The sequence below is a fragment of the Saimiri boliviensis genome, chromosome 2, assembly GCF_048565385.1.
Source record: "Saimiri boliviensis isolate mSaiBol1 chromosome 2, mSaiBol1.pri, whole genome shotgun sequence".
Lineage (NCBI taxonomy): Eukaryota > Metazoa > Chordata > Mammalia > Primates > Cebidae > Saimiri > Saimiri boliviensis.
This window is the reverse complement of record NC_133450.1, coordinates 186,419,109-186,433,837: the sequence shown is the minus strand read 5'-3', so window position 1 is coordinate 186,433,837 and position 14,729 is coordinate 186,419,109. Positions and strand designations below refer to the sequence as shown.

At 41.3% G+C, this 14,729-nt stretch overlaps 1 protein-coding gene and 1 non-coding gene across 3 annotated transcripts in view; one reads left to right on the top strand and one right to left on the bottom strand.

Annotated features, from left to right (window-relative positions):
- Nucleotides 1-14,729, bottom strand: part of UBAP1 (ubiquitin associated protein 1) — an 81,151-nt gene that overhangs the window by 8,909 nt on the left and 57,513 nt on the right. Inside the window, exons 3-4 of one of the 2 annotated variants that reach the window (XM_039474797.2) lie at nt 14,020-14,144; nt 5,813-6,712 (exon numbers count right to left, since the gene is read on the bottom strand). In XM_039474797.2, coding sequence (XP_039330731.1) covers nt 5,813-6,712; nt 14,020-14,144 — 1,025 coding nt within the window. The remainder of the gene's footprint in view (nt 1-5,812; nt 6,713-14,019; nt 14,145-14,729) is intronic. The other variant, XM_039474798.2, reaches the window with a different exon arrangement.
- On the top strand, nt 2,315-2,426 carry LOC120366467 (U6 spliceosomal RNA). Its single transcript, XR_005581126.1, has one exon. It is a non-coding gene; the product is annotated as a U6 spliceosomal RNA (small nuclear RNA).

The window sequence follows — 14,729 nt, the reverse complement described above, 5'->3', positions numbered from 1 at the left end:
ATCAAAATATCTCATGTATCCCATAAATACACATAACTACTATGTACCCACAAAAATTTTAAAAAAAAACCATAAACACAAACACAAAAAGATAGAAAGGGGACAGAAAAATTACAGCATCAGCATCAATTAAGGTGATCCAATATCTAACTTACAGAAATTCTTGTTTTGGTTTTATTGTTTGAGACAGTCACCCAGGCTGGAGTACAGTGGCTCAAACTCGGCTCACTGCAGCCTTGACTCACAAGGCTCAAGCAATCCTCCCAGCTCGGCTCTCCTTAGTAGCTGGGACTACAGGCATGTGCCACCATATCCAACTAATTTTCCTTTTATAGAGATGGGGTCCCCCTATGCTGCCCTAGTTGGTCTCAAACTCCTGTGTTCAAGCAATCCTTCCTTAGCCTGCAATAGTGGTAGGCCAGCCAGGAATTCTTGAAAAATAAAAAAAAATAAAATAAAAATCTCAAAGAAATGTTTAATTTTAAAACTGAGCTAAACCTCAGTCTGAAAGGATCCAGGTGGACCTAACACAATAACTGAACAAGGCACATCAAGTGGTAAATTTCAAATTACCAGAGATGAAGAAAAGATCCCAAAAGCTTCCAGAGGTAGAAGAGAAGAGGAAACAAAACAGAGCCTAGAATGACAGTGGAATGCCAGAGATCAGTAGAGCTTATATTCAACTTAAAAAGTTAAAGAGAAGGCCGGGCGCGGTGGCTCAAGCCTGTAATCCCAGCACTTTGGGAGGCCGAGGCGGGTGGATCACGAGGTCAAGAGATTGAGACCATCCTGGTCAACATGGTGAAACCCCGTCTCTACTAAAAACACAAAAATTAGCTGGGCATGGTGGCGCACGCCTGTAATCCCAGCTACTCAGGAGGCTGAGGCAGGAGAATTGCCTGAACCCAGGAGATGGAGGTTGCGGTGAGCCGAGATCGCGCCATTGCACTCCAGCCTGGGTAACAAGAGCGAAACTCCGTCTCAAAAAAAAAAAAAAAAAAAAAAGTTAAAGAGAAAAGAAAGAAGCAATGGTCTTAAAAATTCTAAAGGAAAATTATCTTCAACTAAGAAAACTAAATCCAGCCAAATTATTCAAACATGAGAGTAAAATTAAGACATTTTTAGATATGCAAGGACTTAAAACTGATAGGTTAACCAACGTATTTGGGGAAATTATCATTAAGTTTTTGATAGCCTTGTTGAAGTATTTGGACAAAATTAGCAATAGATGCCAAAAAAAAACAAAAAACAAAAAAACTATGCAAATCTCAAAAACAAGGTAGTTAAACAACAAGAAACAAAAAGCCGCCAAAAAAAGTAATCACAGGCCAGGTGCAGTGGCTCACACCTATATAATCTTAGCACTTTGGGAGACCAAGGCAGGCAGAACGTTTGAACCTAGGAGTTGCAGACCAGCCTGAGCAACATGGCAAGACCATGTCTCTACAAAAAAATACAAAAATCAGCTGGTTATGGCAGCATGTGCCTGTAGTTCCAGGTATTGAAGGAGCTGAAGCTGAAGGATCTCTTGAGTTTGGGAGGTCAAAGCTGCAGTGAGCTGTGATCCCATCACTGCACTTCAATCTGGGTGACAGAGTGAGATCCTGTCTCAAAAACAAAAAACAGAGGCCAGGCACAGTGGCTCACGCTTGTAATCCGAACACTTTGGGAGGCCAAGGTGAGTGGATCACTTGAGGTCAGGAGTTCAAGACCAGCCTGGCCAACATGGTGAAATCCTGTCTCTACTAAAAATAAAAAAATTCATCAGGCATGGTGGCACATGCCTCTAACCGCAGCTACTCAGGTGGCTGAGGTAGGAGAGTCACTTGAATCCATGAGGTGGAGGCTGCATCATGCCACTGCACTCCAGCTGAATGACAGACTCTCAAACAAAACACAAAGTAATCACAATATACTATCTGAACGCAGCAATAAATATTTACCCAATCATAAAAATGTGAACAATAATATTAACTTACCTAAAATTTGTGATATAAATATGATGGAGATTAGGGATGGGAGGGAAGAAGGGAGGGGCTACTAAAAGAGCTAGATCCTCAAGTTCTTTAACAAGAAGTATAAAACTGTCTAAAATTGATAAATTTAAACAAATCAATATAAGCATTTTATTTAGAAATACAGAGATAAATCCTGGCAGAAAGTACTTAATGAGCTAAAAGTGACCATGGGAAGCAAAACTGAAAAGGACAAGGTGAGGCAGGGAGCTACTATTTGTCAGTAATAAGCCTTTTAAAAGCTACTTGATTTCATTAAAATGTGCTTGTATTACTCTGACAAAAATAAATTCATTTAAGTGCTCACTTCAGCAGCACATATACTAAAATTGGAACAATACAGAGATTAGCATGGCCCCTGCACAAGGATTAAAAAATAAAATAGGGCCGGGCGCGGTGGCTCAAGTCTGTAATCCCAGCACTCTGGGAGGCCGAGGTGGGTGGATCACGAGGTCAAGAGATCGAGACCATCCTGGTCAACATGGTGAAACCCCGTCTCTACTAAAAATACAAAAAATTAGCTGGGCATGGTGGCGCGTGCCTGTAATCCCAGCTACTCAGGAAGCTGAGGCAGGAGAACTGCCTGAACCCAGGACGCGGAGGTTGCGGTGAGCCGAGATCGCGCCATTGCACTCCAGCCTGGGCAACAAGAGTGAAACACTCCGTCTCAAAAATAAAAATAAAAAAAATAAAATAAATAAATAAATAAATAAAATAAAATAAATTCATTTTAAAAAATAGAGATAAAGAAGGACTCTGTATAAAAGTAATGGCAACATAAGAAATGATCAACAGATTTGAATATCTAAAACCTAAGGAATTTTATGTCAAAATTTATCTAAAATACAATTTAAAGGCAAACTGGTGCTACTCTTTGTTTACTGAATACAATTAGTAAATTCAGAACACAAAAATACAAGGGAAAAAGTAGAGAGATTTTCCTGAATTAACTGTGAAAGAGTAAGGAATGCATCTATCCTAGAGAAAGAGAACACAATAGCAGAATTAGCCTCACCTGTGAGCACAGCAAGGGCTGGGAAGCACTAGGCAGACAATAGCTAGACCAGGCAGTTGTAGGGGAAACTGAGAATAGCGAACATTCCAAGATTGCTCTTTTTTTTTTTTTTTTTTTTTTTTTTTTTTGAGACGGAGTTTCGCTTGTTACCCAGGCTGGAGTGCAGTGGCACGATCTCGGCTCACCGCAACCTCCGCCTCCTGGGTTCAGGCAATTCTCCTGCCTCAGCCTCCTGAGTAGCTGGAATTACAGGCACGTGCCACCATGCCCAGCTGATTTTTTGTATTTTTAGTAGAGACGGGGTTTCACCATGTTGACCAGGATGGTCTTGATCTCTCGACCTCGTGATCCACCCGCCTCGGCCTCCCAAAGTGCTGGGATTACAGGCTTGAGCCACCGCGCCCGGCCAAGATTGCTCTTAAGATCATCCCATGGGCCGGGCGCGGTGGCTCACGCCTGTAATCCCAGCACTTTGGGAGGCCGAGGCGGGTGGATCAGGAGGTCGAGAGATCAAGACCATGCTGGTCAACATGGTGAAACCCCGTCTCTACTAAAAATACAAAAAATCAGCTGGGCATGGTGGCATGTGCCTGTGATCCCAGCTACTCAGGAGGCTGAGGCAGGAGAATTGCCTGAACCCAGGAGGCGGAGGTTGCGGTGAGCTGAGATCGCGCCATTGCACTCCAGCCTGGATAACGAGCAAAACTCCATCTCAAAAAAAAAAAAAAAAAAAAAAGATTATCCCATAGATGTCTCACCTTCTAAGCTTAGTTTATATAAATAGTAAAGCATGAAATCGAAACCTCAAAAATGAGACCCAAACACTGGGCCTAAAATAGTTAATTCCAGGAACACGTCCCTGAGAATTCCGGTATGAAAGACATATAGAACCCAGATGACCATGACCACCACCAAGATAACTTTCCTGCCTGTCACTAGATATCCTGGAGAGACGTTTCTCTCACTTCTCTGAGAAAGGGTCTCACTGTGAGCCTCAAAAACACACAAGATAGAGGGCCAAGACAGGATGTAGGCTTTGCTCTCTGGGAATAGGAATCTTGACTTCCTTAGAAAAACACCAGAACTCGCCAGGCACAGTGACTCACACCTGTAATCCCAGCATTTTTGGGAGGCCAAGGGAAGCACTCACTTGAGGTCAGAAATTCAAGACCAGCCTGGCCAATATAGTGAAACCCCATCTCAACTAAAAATACAAAAATTAGCCAGGTGTGGTGACACGTGCTACTCAGAAGGGTGAGGTGGGAGAATCACTTGAACCTAGGAATCGGAGGTTGCAATGAGTCAAGATAGTGCCACTGCACTCCAGCCTGGGCGACAGAGTTAGAATTTGTCTCAAAAATTAAAAAAAGGAAAAACACCAGAACACCAGCTCTGTTTATACCTGCAGGTAGAAGGCAGCAAATTCTCAAGCCAACAAGAAGCAGGCCCCTTCCTGTCCTGAGATCAATAGGCCAGAAAGAAACTCCACAATCCGGTTGGTCAAAGAATGACATGTGCTATAGTTTGAGAAAGATCTCTGCTGTTGGTTTATTGGCTTTGATCTCTAAATGATTAACCCAACTTTAAATGAGAGGAAGGGAGTTTTGGCCAAGGATCCCTGATCCTTTCCAGGGAGCTTTTAATTTCTCTAAAGCATACAAAGTACCATGACGAGGAAGGAGTACAGTGCTGACCAGAGCCCAACAACTGACTAAGAGGAATTAGAATGAAGCCCACTCCAAGAAGATAATGGTGTTCTGCACTCTATCAAGTTTATCTGGGCCAAGGTTTATGGACGTTTGCAAGCAGCTATGAGCACTGACAATAGAAGTATTCACACAGACTATCACTGACCAAGAATGCTATTACTGGGACTTATAAAACAAGCAAAGATTTTATATCTTTTTACCAGCTAATAGCAGGCTTGTTATGTTCTCTGACAGATATCCTACCAATACATTCAGGCTCCTTTTTGGCTCTAGTCTCTTGTGCTTTTACATTTTAAAAAAATCTGTAAGCTGGCCGGGTTTGGTGACTCATGCCTGTAATCCCAGCACTTTGGGAGGCTGAGGCAGGTGGATCAAGTGAGGTCAGGAGTTCAAGACCAGCTTGGTCAACATGGTGAAACCCCATCTCTACTACAAATACAAGAATTAGCTGGGCGTGATGACACACGCCTATAGTCCCCACTACTTGGGAAGCTGAGGCAGGAGAATTGCTTGAACCTGGGAGGTGGAGGTTGCAGTGACCCAAGATCACATAACTGCACTCCAGCCTGGGCGACAGAGCAAGACTCCATCTCAAAACAAAAAACAAAAAACAAAAACAACAAAAAAAAACAATCTGTAAGCTGGTATAGCAAAAGGTTCTTGACTTCTATGATTTCTATTCTAGAATCCAATAATGTGTTGTTCTGTACTACCAGGCTCAGTGGCTCACGCCTATAATCCCAGCACTTTGGGAGGCCGAGGCAAGCAGATCGCTTGAGTCCAAGACTTCAAGACCAGCCCAGGCAACACGGCAAAACCCCATCTCTAAGAAAATACAAAAAGTAGCTGGGTGTAGTGGCACATGCCTATAGTCCCAGCTATGCAGGAGGCTGATGAGGGGGGAGGATTGCTTTAGCCTGGGAGGTTGAGGCTACAGTAAGGTATGATGATACAACTGCATTCTGGCCTGGGCAACAGAATGAGACCCTGCCTTAAAAAAAAAAAAAAAAAAAAAAAAAAAACATAATATTTGTCCTCAGGAAAGGGAGTCAGGAGAGATTTTAAAGACTTACTGTGGGACCAGTATTTGGAGGCGATGATTCCTCTGTACACACAGACAAAACAGAGAGGGAAGGCATCTCTGTGCCACTGTCCAAGTTCAAAGCTGAAAGCCCAAGAGTGTGATGTCCGTTGAGCTCACTGGCACTGCTTTGGGTGGAAGGCTTTAGGGAATTCTGGAACGTGCCATTGCGGAGGCAGGATGTGCTATGGAAAGTGCTCGCCAGCTTGGCTGTCTTCTGATTGCTGTCATCAGAGTCAAGTTTGGGGAAAGACAGGGATTTGATATTGCTTACTGCAGGTATAGGGGGGAGGGACACTTTGGAAGACAGTGACATCTTTTCACAGTTGCCCAACTGTGGTAAGGTTATAAAGCCATTGGGTTTATGAAGAGGCTTGAAATCTAGGGTCGCCCGTTCCAAGGATGCCAGGACCTCCTCATCCTGTAACACTGACCCAGAGCCTCCCCTGGGCAAGTTATTGTCCAATAACTGAGCCATAATGGGTCCAGTGGTTCCTACCAGAATATTTCTCAGCTCTTCTTTCTCATCAATAGTTTTTAACTCCAGATTATCAAATGGGTCTTCTTCACACTCAAAGTCAGCAAGATTGAAATCTGCCTTTATGTGTGGTGGGCTGAGAACTTTCTGTTTCGTGGCACTACTGCTGACCCGAGTTGGAGTGAGGATGCTGTTGTGCTGCAAGCTGGCAAGGATGGGGTTAATAGGAGGTGGCATTGTGGCTGTACTATGAGTCTTAGAGAAGCTCATTTTGCTATCACCCTCTGGGCCACTCTTAGAATTCACTTTAGCTTCTGCTTCTGCAATTTTGAGCTCCGCTTCCCGCTTGGCTTCTCGGATTTTCTTAATCTCTTCAGCCCACTCAATGGTTTTCTTTTCCAAGGAGAAGTCATACTGCAAAGATATAGCAAAGGAAGAGGGTGTGAACCCAGGTGGCCATCCTTCCCCTACCCAATGCACTCCTTCCTCATTCCTGTTGCGAGAGGAAAACCGGACAAGGCAGCATTTAAAACATGTGGGATGATCCCCACTAAAAAGAGTAAGGCTCCCAATGTCCTTATAAGATTTAACCAAACTATGTTCCCAGATTACTTGTAGAAATTAATTAGAAAGAACTCCTATAACCTCTAACCCAACATACCAGGCCAAATGTACCTTGCTACTTCCCTTCTCTCTCTCTCAGGCCATTTCCCTTCCTAGGCAGAGAGCTCAGTTACTTCCTCTATGAAGCTTTCCTGATGGCCCACTCCTTCCTTGTAACTCTTACAGCATTTGTCTCTATCAGTCATTTGATGCTGAGCACATGTGACCACATGTAGCTTTCATCTTTAACTTCCAAAAAGTATCACAAGCCTCTTGTGGGCAGAAATCTGGCAACAGACCCTCCTTGGGTCTCTATTATGTAGCGAAACGTCCTAAACAAATCACAGGCCAGGTAATGATAGCCTTGAACATTTAAGAATACCTGTAAGGTGCCATGCATGATTCTAAATGCTTTTTATGTATTGACTCTCCAGATTTTCTAAATAATCCTTTAAAGTAACGACTGTTATCCCTACTTAACAGGGTCTACAACCAAGCATAAAGCTGGAAGGTAACAGAAGAAGCTGGATTTGAACCCAGGCAGTCTGACTATAGATTCTATGCTCTTAAACCACTATCTATTAGATTATGATGAACGGTTGTAGTTAAAATGCAGAAAATCTTCTAAGAAATCGAGGCATATTCAGAGTAAGATTTTTACAGAGCAAATTACACAAAGATCTACTTCATGGTTCTTTAACAATACCTTAAGTATAGCTCAATTTACAAAAATTTCTTTTGCATACTTAAAAGAAATACACCTGTAATATAAAGCAACATTCGCATAGGACAGGAAAAACCAAAATCTTTGGCTTTCACCCCAAAGCACTAAGCTAAACAATGCCTATATGCATGTCCAAGGTTAGAGACACAGTAAAAGTAAAAAAAGGGGGAAAGAGAGGTCTAACATGCTAACACCAGAATTTTAGAGTAGAAGAAACATAGGAAAGAGCCCCTGGTCATTCTCAAGCCTTTCAAATTCAAACAACAAAAAAGAAGCCTAGAAAGGCACATGTCAAGAAGTTACTTTAAATCCCGAGCCAGCTGCTGTGCCTCAGAAAGACAGGTGTGGGAGGCCATGTGTCTTTCTACAGATCACTGGGCCTCCTTTCTACCACTAACAGAACAATGAGAAAAGAGCAGTGACAGTGACTCGGCTCTTCTAACTATGGAGAAAATCCAATTTTGCAACTGGTTTCCTCCATTAAAAACGGAGGCTAAAACTAACTTCCCATTGCCTATAAACATTGTTCTTTGAAGTTTTATTCAAAAAACAATTGAAAATTTCTTTCCTTTTCTAGCAAACGTTCATTGACTTTTCTTGTTTAGTTACTGAAGTAATGTAGAATACTTGGAACACAGAAAAACAGGGCATGTTGCAGGGAGGGTGGGGGCTGGGGGTAGCAGAAATATTAAAGTAGAAAAGAATGTGGTTGGAGTATAATAATAAATAATATCATCTAGCATTTATGGAGTTCCAGGAACCAGAGTGGGCATTATAAATGCATTATTTAACTCTTCTAACAACCTTAAAAGCTAATCATCCTCATCCTAACTTTACAGATGAGGAAATGGAAGCTTGAAGAAGTTAAAAAAATCTATCCAAGATTATACAGCTATTACATGTCAATTCTCCAGCGCATGTATGAGTGACACCAAAGGATGTTCTAAACTATGACAATAAAGGGCTACCTCACACTACCATGAGACACATTCAACAAAGTTTTCTGGACCCTAGAAGCAAGGGCTGTGTATCTTTTACTGGCTCAACTTAAAGGAATTTTAGCTGAAGTTGAGTTTGTATTGTCAAGGGCAAATATGACAGTTACAGGAACTTTCAAGCCATCTGTCTAGGGCTCTAGGTCTGACTGTTCTCTAGGTACAGAAGGGAACAGTACCAACACACAATCTAATTCCCCATGGAAACTCCAGGCAGTCAAAGTTTAAGGCTGCTTTGTAGGATGGACACAGTGGCTCATCCCTGTAATCCCAACACTTTGAGAGGCCAAGATGGGCGGATCACTTGAGTTAAGGGGTTTGAGACCAGCCTAGCCAACATGGTGAAAACCCATCTCTACTAAAAATACAAAAATTATCCAGATGTGGTGGTCCATGCCTATAGTTCCAGCTACTCAGAAGGCTGAGGCAGGCGATCTCTTGAACCTGGGAGGTAAAGGTTGCAGTGAGCCTAGATGGTGCCAGTGTACTCCAGCCTGGACAACAGAGTGAGACACTGTCTCAAAAAAAAAAGGTTGCTTTGTGCAATTAGAGAACAAAAATATTTCACCTGGCCCACGTTGGAATGGAGATCTTAGCCTTGATCTCCTTTTGTTATCAGTGGGTGCTATGAGCACCATGAGCACAATACCATGCATTTACTAGTGCTTCAGACTGACCAAACAAATGGGAAATGCCCAGCAAAACCCAAATCGACAACAACCTGGGAATCAAAATAAGTTTTCTGAAAGCATCAAAAAAGCAGTGAATAATGAGAAACAAGATAGGTGTTTTAAAATTATATTGCTAATAGTATCATGCACACAGGTAGGTATTTAATGACTATTTGTTATTGCCAATAAAAGTAATTCTCAGACAAATAGAACGAGGAAAAACGTTATAAAGTAAGTCTATCTCTCTTCTGGCCCAATAAAGTCTCCATACACAAAAGGAACATTAATTCAGTATTAAAGATGCTTAACGTAAGATGCTTGGCATCATTGGTCATGAAAGAAATGCAAATAAAAACCACAATGAGAGACAACTTCACACCCACAATAATGTATATAATCAAAAAGAGTTAATAACAAGAGTTGGCAAGGATGTGAAGAAACCGGTACCCTCTTGTAGTGCTGCTGGGATTGTAAAATTGTGCAGCCACTTTGGGAAAAACAGTAGTCCTTTAAAATGTTAAACACAGAGTTATCATGACCCAGCAATTCCACTCCTATGCATTATACCCAAGAAAACTGAAAACATGTGTCCACATAGAAATCTGTTTAAAGATGCTCAGAGCATCATTATTCATAAGAGCCAAAAAGTGGAAACTACCACAATGTCCATCAGCTGATGAACAGATAAACAAAATGTGTTATATCCAAACAATGAAATATTATTCGCCCATAAAAATAAAGCACTAAAACTTCATTCATACAATATGGATCAACCTTGAAAACATTATGCGAAGTGAATAAGCTACATGCATACTGCAGAATTCCATTTATATGAAATAGAATAGGCAAATCAACAGAGACAGAAAGCAGATAGTGGTTGCCAGAGGCTAGAAGGAGGGAAGAATGGGGAGTGACTTCCAGTGGATACTGGGTTTCCTTTAGGGTGATGAAAATGTTCAGGAATTAGATGGTGGGTCACACCTGTAATCCCAGCACTTTGGGAGGCTGAAGTAGGCATATCACTTGCGGCCAGGAATTAAAGACCAGCCTGGGCTATATGGTGAAACACCATCTCTACAAAAAATACAAAACTTAACCAAGCATGGTAGTACATGCCAGTAGTCCCAGCTACTCAGGAGGCTGAGATGGGAGGATCACCAAGCTCAGGGAGGTCGAGGCTGCAGTGAGCCACAATTACACCACTAGACTCCAGCTGGGGTGACAGAGTGAGGCTGTGTCTACAAACAATTTAAAGAAAAAAAAAAAAAGGTACATTTCATGATATGTAAATTATATCTCGATAAAGATGTTTTTTTCCTCCCAAAAGTAACTGAAGTTCCCTCATTATGATTATTCACTGCATATAGACTTTGGAAGATAAAATAAGTAATACTTTAATTTAGAGTAAAATGGTGATGCCTTAGTGAATTCCAGAAAAACATCTTTTCCTGAAAGCTGCATTTTTAAAAATCTTCCTATGTCACAGGAAGAGTTATCTTTCTGTTTCTCTAGGTAACTTCTCTAAACTGTACCTTGAGGACAGTGATTAAGGCATTTATCTCTACTTTCAGTGCCCAGTAGACCACCTCTCAAAAACAGGCATTCAGGGCCGGGCACGGTGGCTCAAGCCTGTAATCCCAGCACTTTGGGAGGCCGAGGCGGATGGATCACGAGGTCAAGAGATCGAGACCATCCTGGTCAACAAGGTGAAACCCCATCTCTACTAAAAATACAAAAAATTAGCTGGGCATGGTGGTGCATGCTTGTGATCCCAGCTACTCAGGAGGCTGAGGCAGGAGAATTGCCTGGACCCGGGAGGCAGAGGTTGCGGTGAGCCGAGATTGCACTCCAGCCTGGGTAACGAGCGAAACTCCGCCTCAAAACAACAACAAAAAAAACAGGCATTCAGTAAACGTGTACTGCAGAAAGTAAGTAACACAGGGCTATTTTTGTTGCTTTCACAGAGTAATTCATTACATTTCTATATAACTGAGCCTTAAAGAAGGGAGGATTGAGAAAGAAGCCCTCGAAGAGATAGCATTTATGCACAATCTAGAATAAATAGATTTGAACGGAGAGTTTCCAGTATAGTGAGAAAAAGAATATTCCAGGTGGAGACAACAGCTCATGGGCAGAAGAAGTATAGAGTGAGACAACATACAAGGTCTAACAGACTACTAGCAATGTGGTTTGGAGGGAACATGAAGGAGGTGATGAGCTCAATTGCTCTGCCATAACCTTGTGTCTAAACTAGACTCAGTAAGGACTGGTCAGTCACTGAACCTTCTGGACAGTTTTCAACAGGGATGTGACAGTTTAAAATTTTAAGATTATTCTAGAAACAATGTAAAAAATAGAAGGAAAACACTGCAAGCAGGAAGGTCAATTAAAGAGGCTACTGCAACAGCCCAGGTGAAAAATGAGGTAAGGCTGAACTGCAATTTGAGACACAGTATATCTAACTTGAGTGACTAAAAAGAGAATGAGGACATTAACAGAGAAAGGGAAAGAGGTGAAAAAGCTAGTTAAATGGGCAATGGGAATTTGTTCTGTGCCAGGTACAAAGTCCCAGGAATATACAATCTAACAGAGTACACAAAATCTGTGTGTAGGCTGGGCGCGGTGGCTCAAGCCTGTAATCCCAGCACTTTGGGAGGCCGAGGCGGGTGGATCACGAGGTCAAGAGATCGAGACCATCCTGGTCAACATGGTGAAACCCCGTCTCTACTAAAAATACAAAAAAAAAATTAGCTGGGCATGGTGGCACGTGCCTGTAATCCCAGCTACTCAGGAGGCTGAGGCAGGAGAATTGTCTGAACCCAGGAGGCGGAGGTTGCGGTGAGCCAAGATCACGCCATTGCACTCCAGCCTGGGTAACAAGAGCGAAACTCTGTCACAAAAAAAAAAAAAAAAAAAAAAAAAAAAAAAAAAATCTGTGTGTAAAACATAAATGTGTGTGTCTAACAATATGAATCAGGCAGCAATAGAAGCTATAAGAAACAAAAATAACAGACAGAATAACAGTCATAATGACAAAGACACTCTCTAAAAAATGCATGTTAAGCAATTTCGTCATTGTGAGAGCAGAGTGTACTTACACAACCTAGATGGTACAGCCTGCTACACCTAGGCTATACAATATTGCTATAGTACAGTATTGCTCCTAGGCTACAAACCTGTACAGCATGTTAGTATACTGAATACTGTAGGTACTGTAGGCAGTTGTAGCACAATGGCAAGTATTTATCTATCTAAACCAATCTAAACATAGAAATACGTAGAGTAAAAATATGGTATAAAAGATTAAAAATGGGCCGGATGTGGTGGCTCATGCCTGTAATCCCAGCACTTTGTGAGGTCAAGACAGGTGGATCACCTGAGGTCAGGAGTTGAGACCAACCTGACTAACATGGTAAAACCCTGTCTCAACTAAAAATAGAAAATTAGCCAGCCTGTAATCCCAGCTACTCAGGAGGCTGAGGCAGAAGATCACTTGAACCCGGGAAGCAGAGGTTGTAGTGAGCCAAGATTTCAACTGCACTCCAGCCTGGGCAGCAAAAGTGAAACTCCATCTCAAAAACAAATAAAAGATGAAAAATAGTCCACCTATATAGGGCACTTACCATAAATGGAGCTTGCAGGACTGGAAGTTGCTCTGGGTGAGTTGGTTAATAAGTGGTGGGTGAATGTGAAGACCTAGGACATTACTATACAGTACTACAGACTTTATAAACACTGTACAATTTGGCTATACTAAATTTATAAAAAAAAAAAAAAAAACAATTTTTCTCTCAATAATAAATTAACTCTAGCTTACTATGACTTTTTTACTTTAAATTTTTAAACTTGTTTACTCTTCTGAACTAACACACTTAGCCTAAAATACATCATACAGCTGTACCAAAATATTTTTCTTTATACCTTTATTCTATAAGCTTTTTGATCTTTAAATTTTTTTTTAACTCTTTAAACTTTTCTTAAAGATGAAGCCTAGGCCTAGAGGAGGTCAGGACCATCAGTATCACTGTTTTCCACCTCCCTATCTTGTCTCACTGGATGGTCTTCAGGAGCAATACGTGCATGGAGCTCTCATCTCCTATAATCACAATGCCTTCCTCTGGAACATCTCCTGAAGGACCTACCTGAGGCTGTTTTACAGTTAACTTTTTTAATAACTAGAAAGATAATGCTAAAAAGTACAGCACAGTAATACATATATGAGTAACACAGTCATATTTTGTATTACATACTATACTGAATTGTATGTGCTATACTTTTATAAGACTGTCAATGCAATAGATATGTTTACACCAGCATCACCACAAACACTTAAGTAATGAACTGATACCCTGTTACAATGGCCACTACTATGTCACTAGGTGATAGGAATATATATATATATATATATATATATACATATATATATATATAATTTTTTTTTTTTTTTTTTTACCCACAATAGAGATGAGGTCTCATTAAGTTGCCCAGGCTGGTCTCAAACTCAAGCTCAAGTGATCCTCCCACTTCGGCCACCCACAGTGCTAGGATTACAGGTGTGAGCCTCCACGCCCCTTATAATTTTATGGGACCACCATTGTGCATGTGGTCCATCGTTGACCAAAACATGATTCAGCTCGCAGCTGTCGTCTCTTCTATTTCACTATACATCAAATTCTTACTCTTTAAACTTTTAAATGCGCTAAACTTTAACTAAAAATTACCACTTACCTGTACTTCTCTGACAACCTGCAAACAATCAGGCAAGGAGAAGCCAATAGGTAGACCAACTTTAGCTGGTGTTTTGAATTTGTCTCCTATCTTAAATGGGACATCATCAAGGTAACTGAAAGTCCCTATAATCAAAAATAAAGTAGAAAATATCAGCAAAGAACTTCATTATTTGTTTTGCCATAATCTTATGTCTAATGGATATGCATTAATTTTTGCTATCCTAAGACTAGAAGTTACAGAGTGTTCCTTCTCTGACTGCTTACCTTTTCCTTGACCCTAAATCTCTGATAAGGAAATCCTACTGATTCAGTCTACTTGGTCTTATTAGAGTTTGTTTTCAATGGCACTTAGTGCAAAATCCAAAGTACTCAGAGCGGCCTAAGAGGCCTTCCCCATCGCCCACAGCCTCTCTGCCCTCATCTCCTTACAGTCAACCTCTGGCTCACTGTACTAAGTCATGGTGACCTCTGCCCTTAAAGATGACAGGCTCAAACAACCTCAAAAATTCTGTAAGTACTGACTGATCCTTTTAACTGGAACACTCTTCTGTCAGACATTGACATGACTCAATCCTTCAAGTCTTTATTCAAATGTTACCTTCTCAGTGAGGCTTACCCTGACCCACTCTACTTAAAAGTACTATCCCACCCTCACTACAATACTCCCATGTTGCCATCTACCTTTTCCCCATAACACTTATTGCCTTC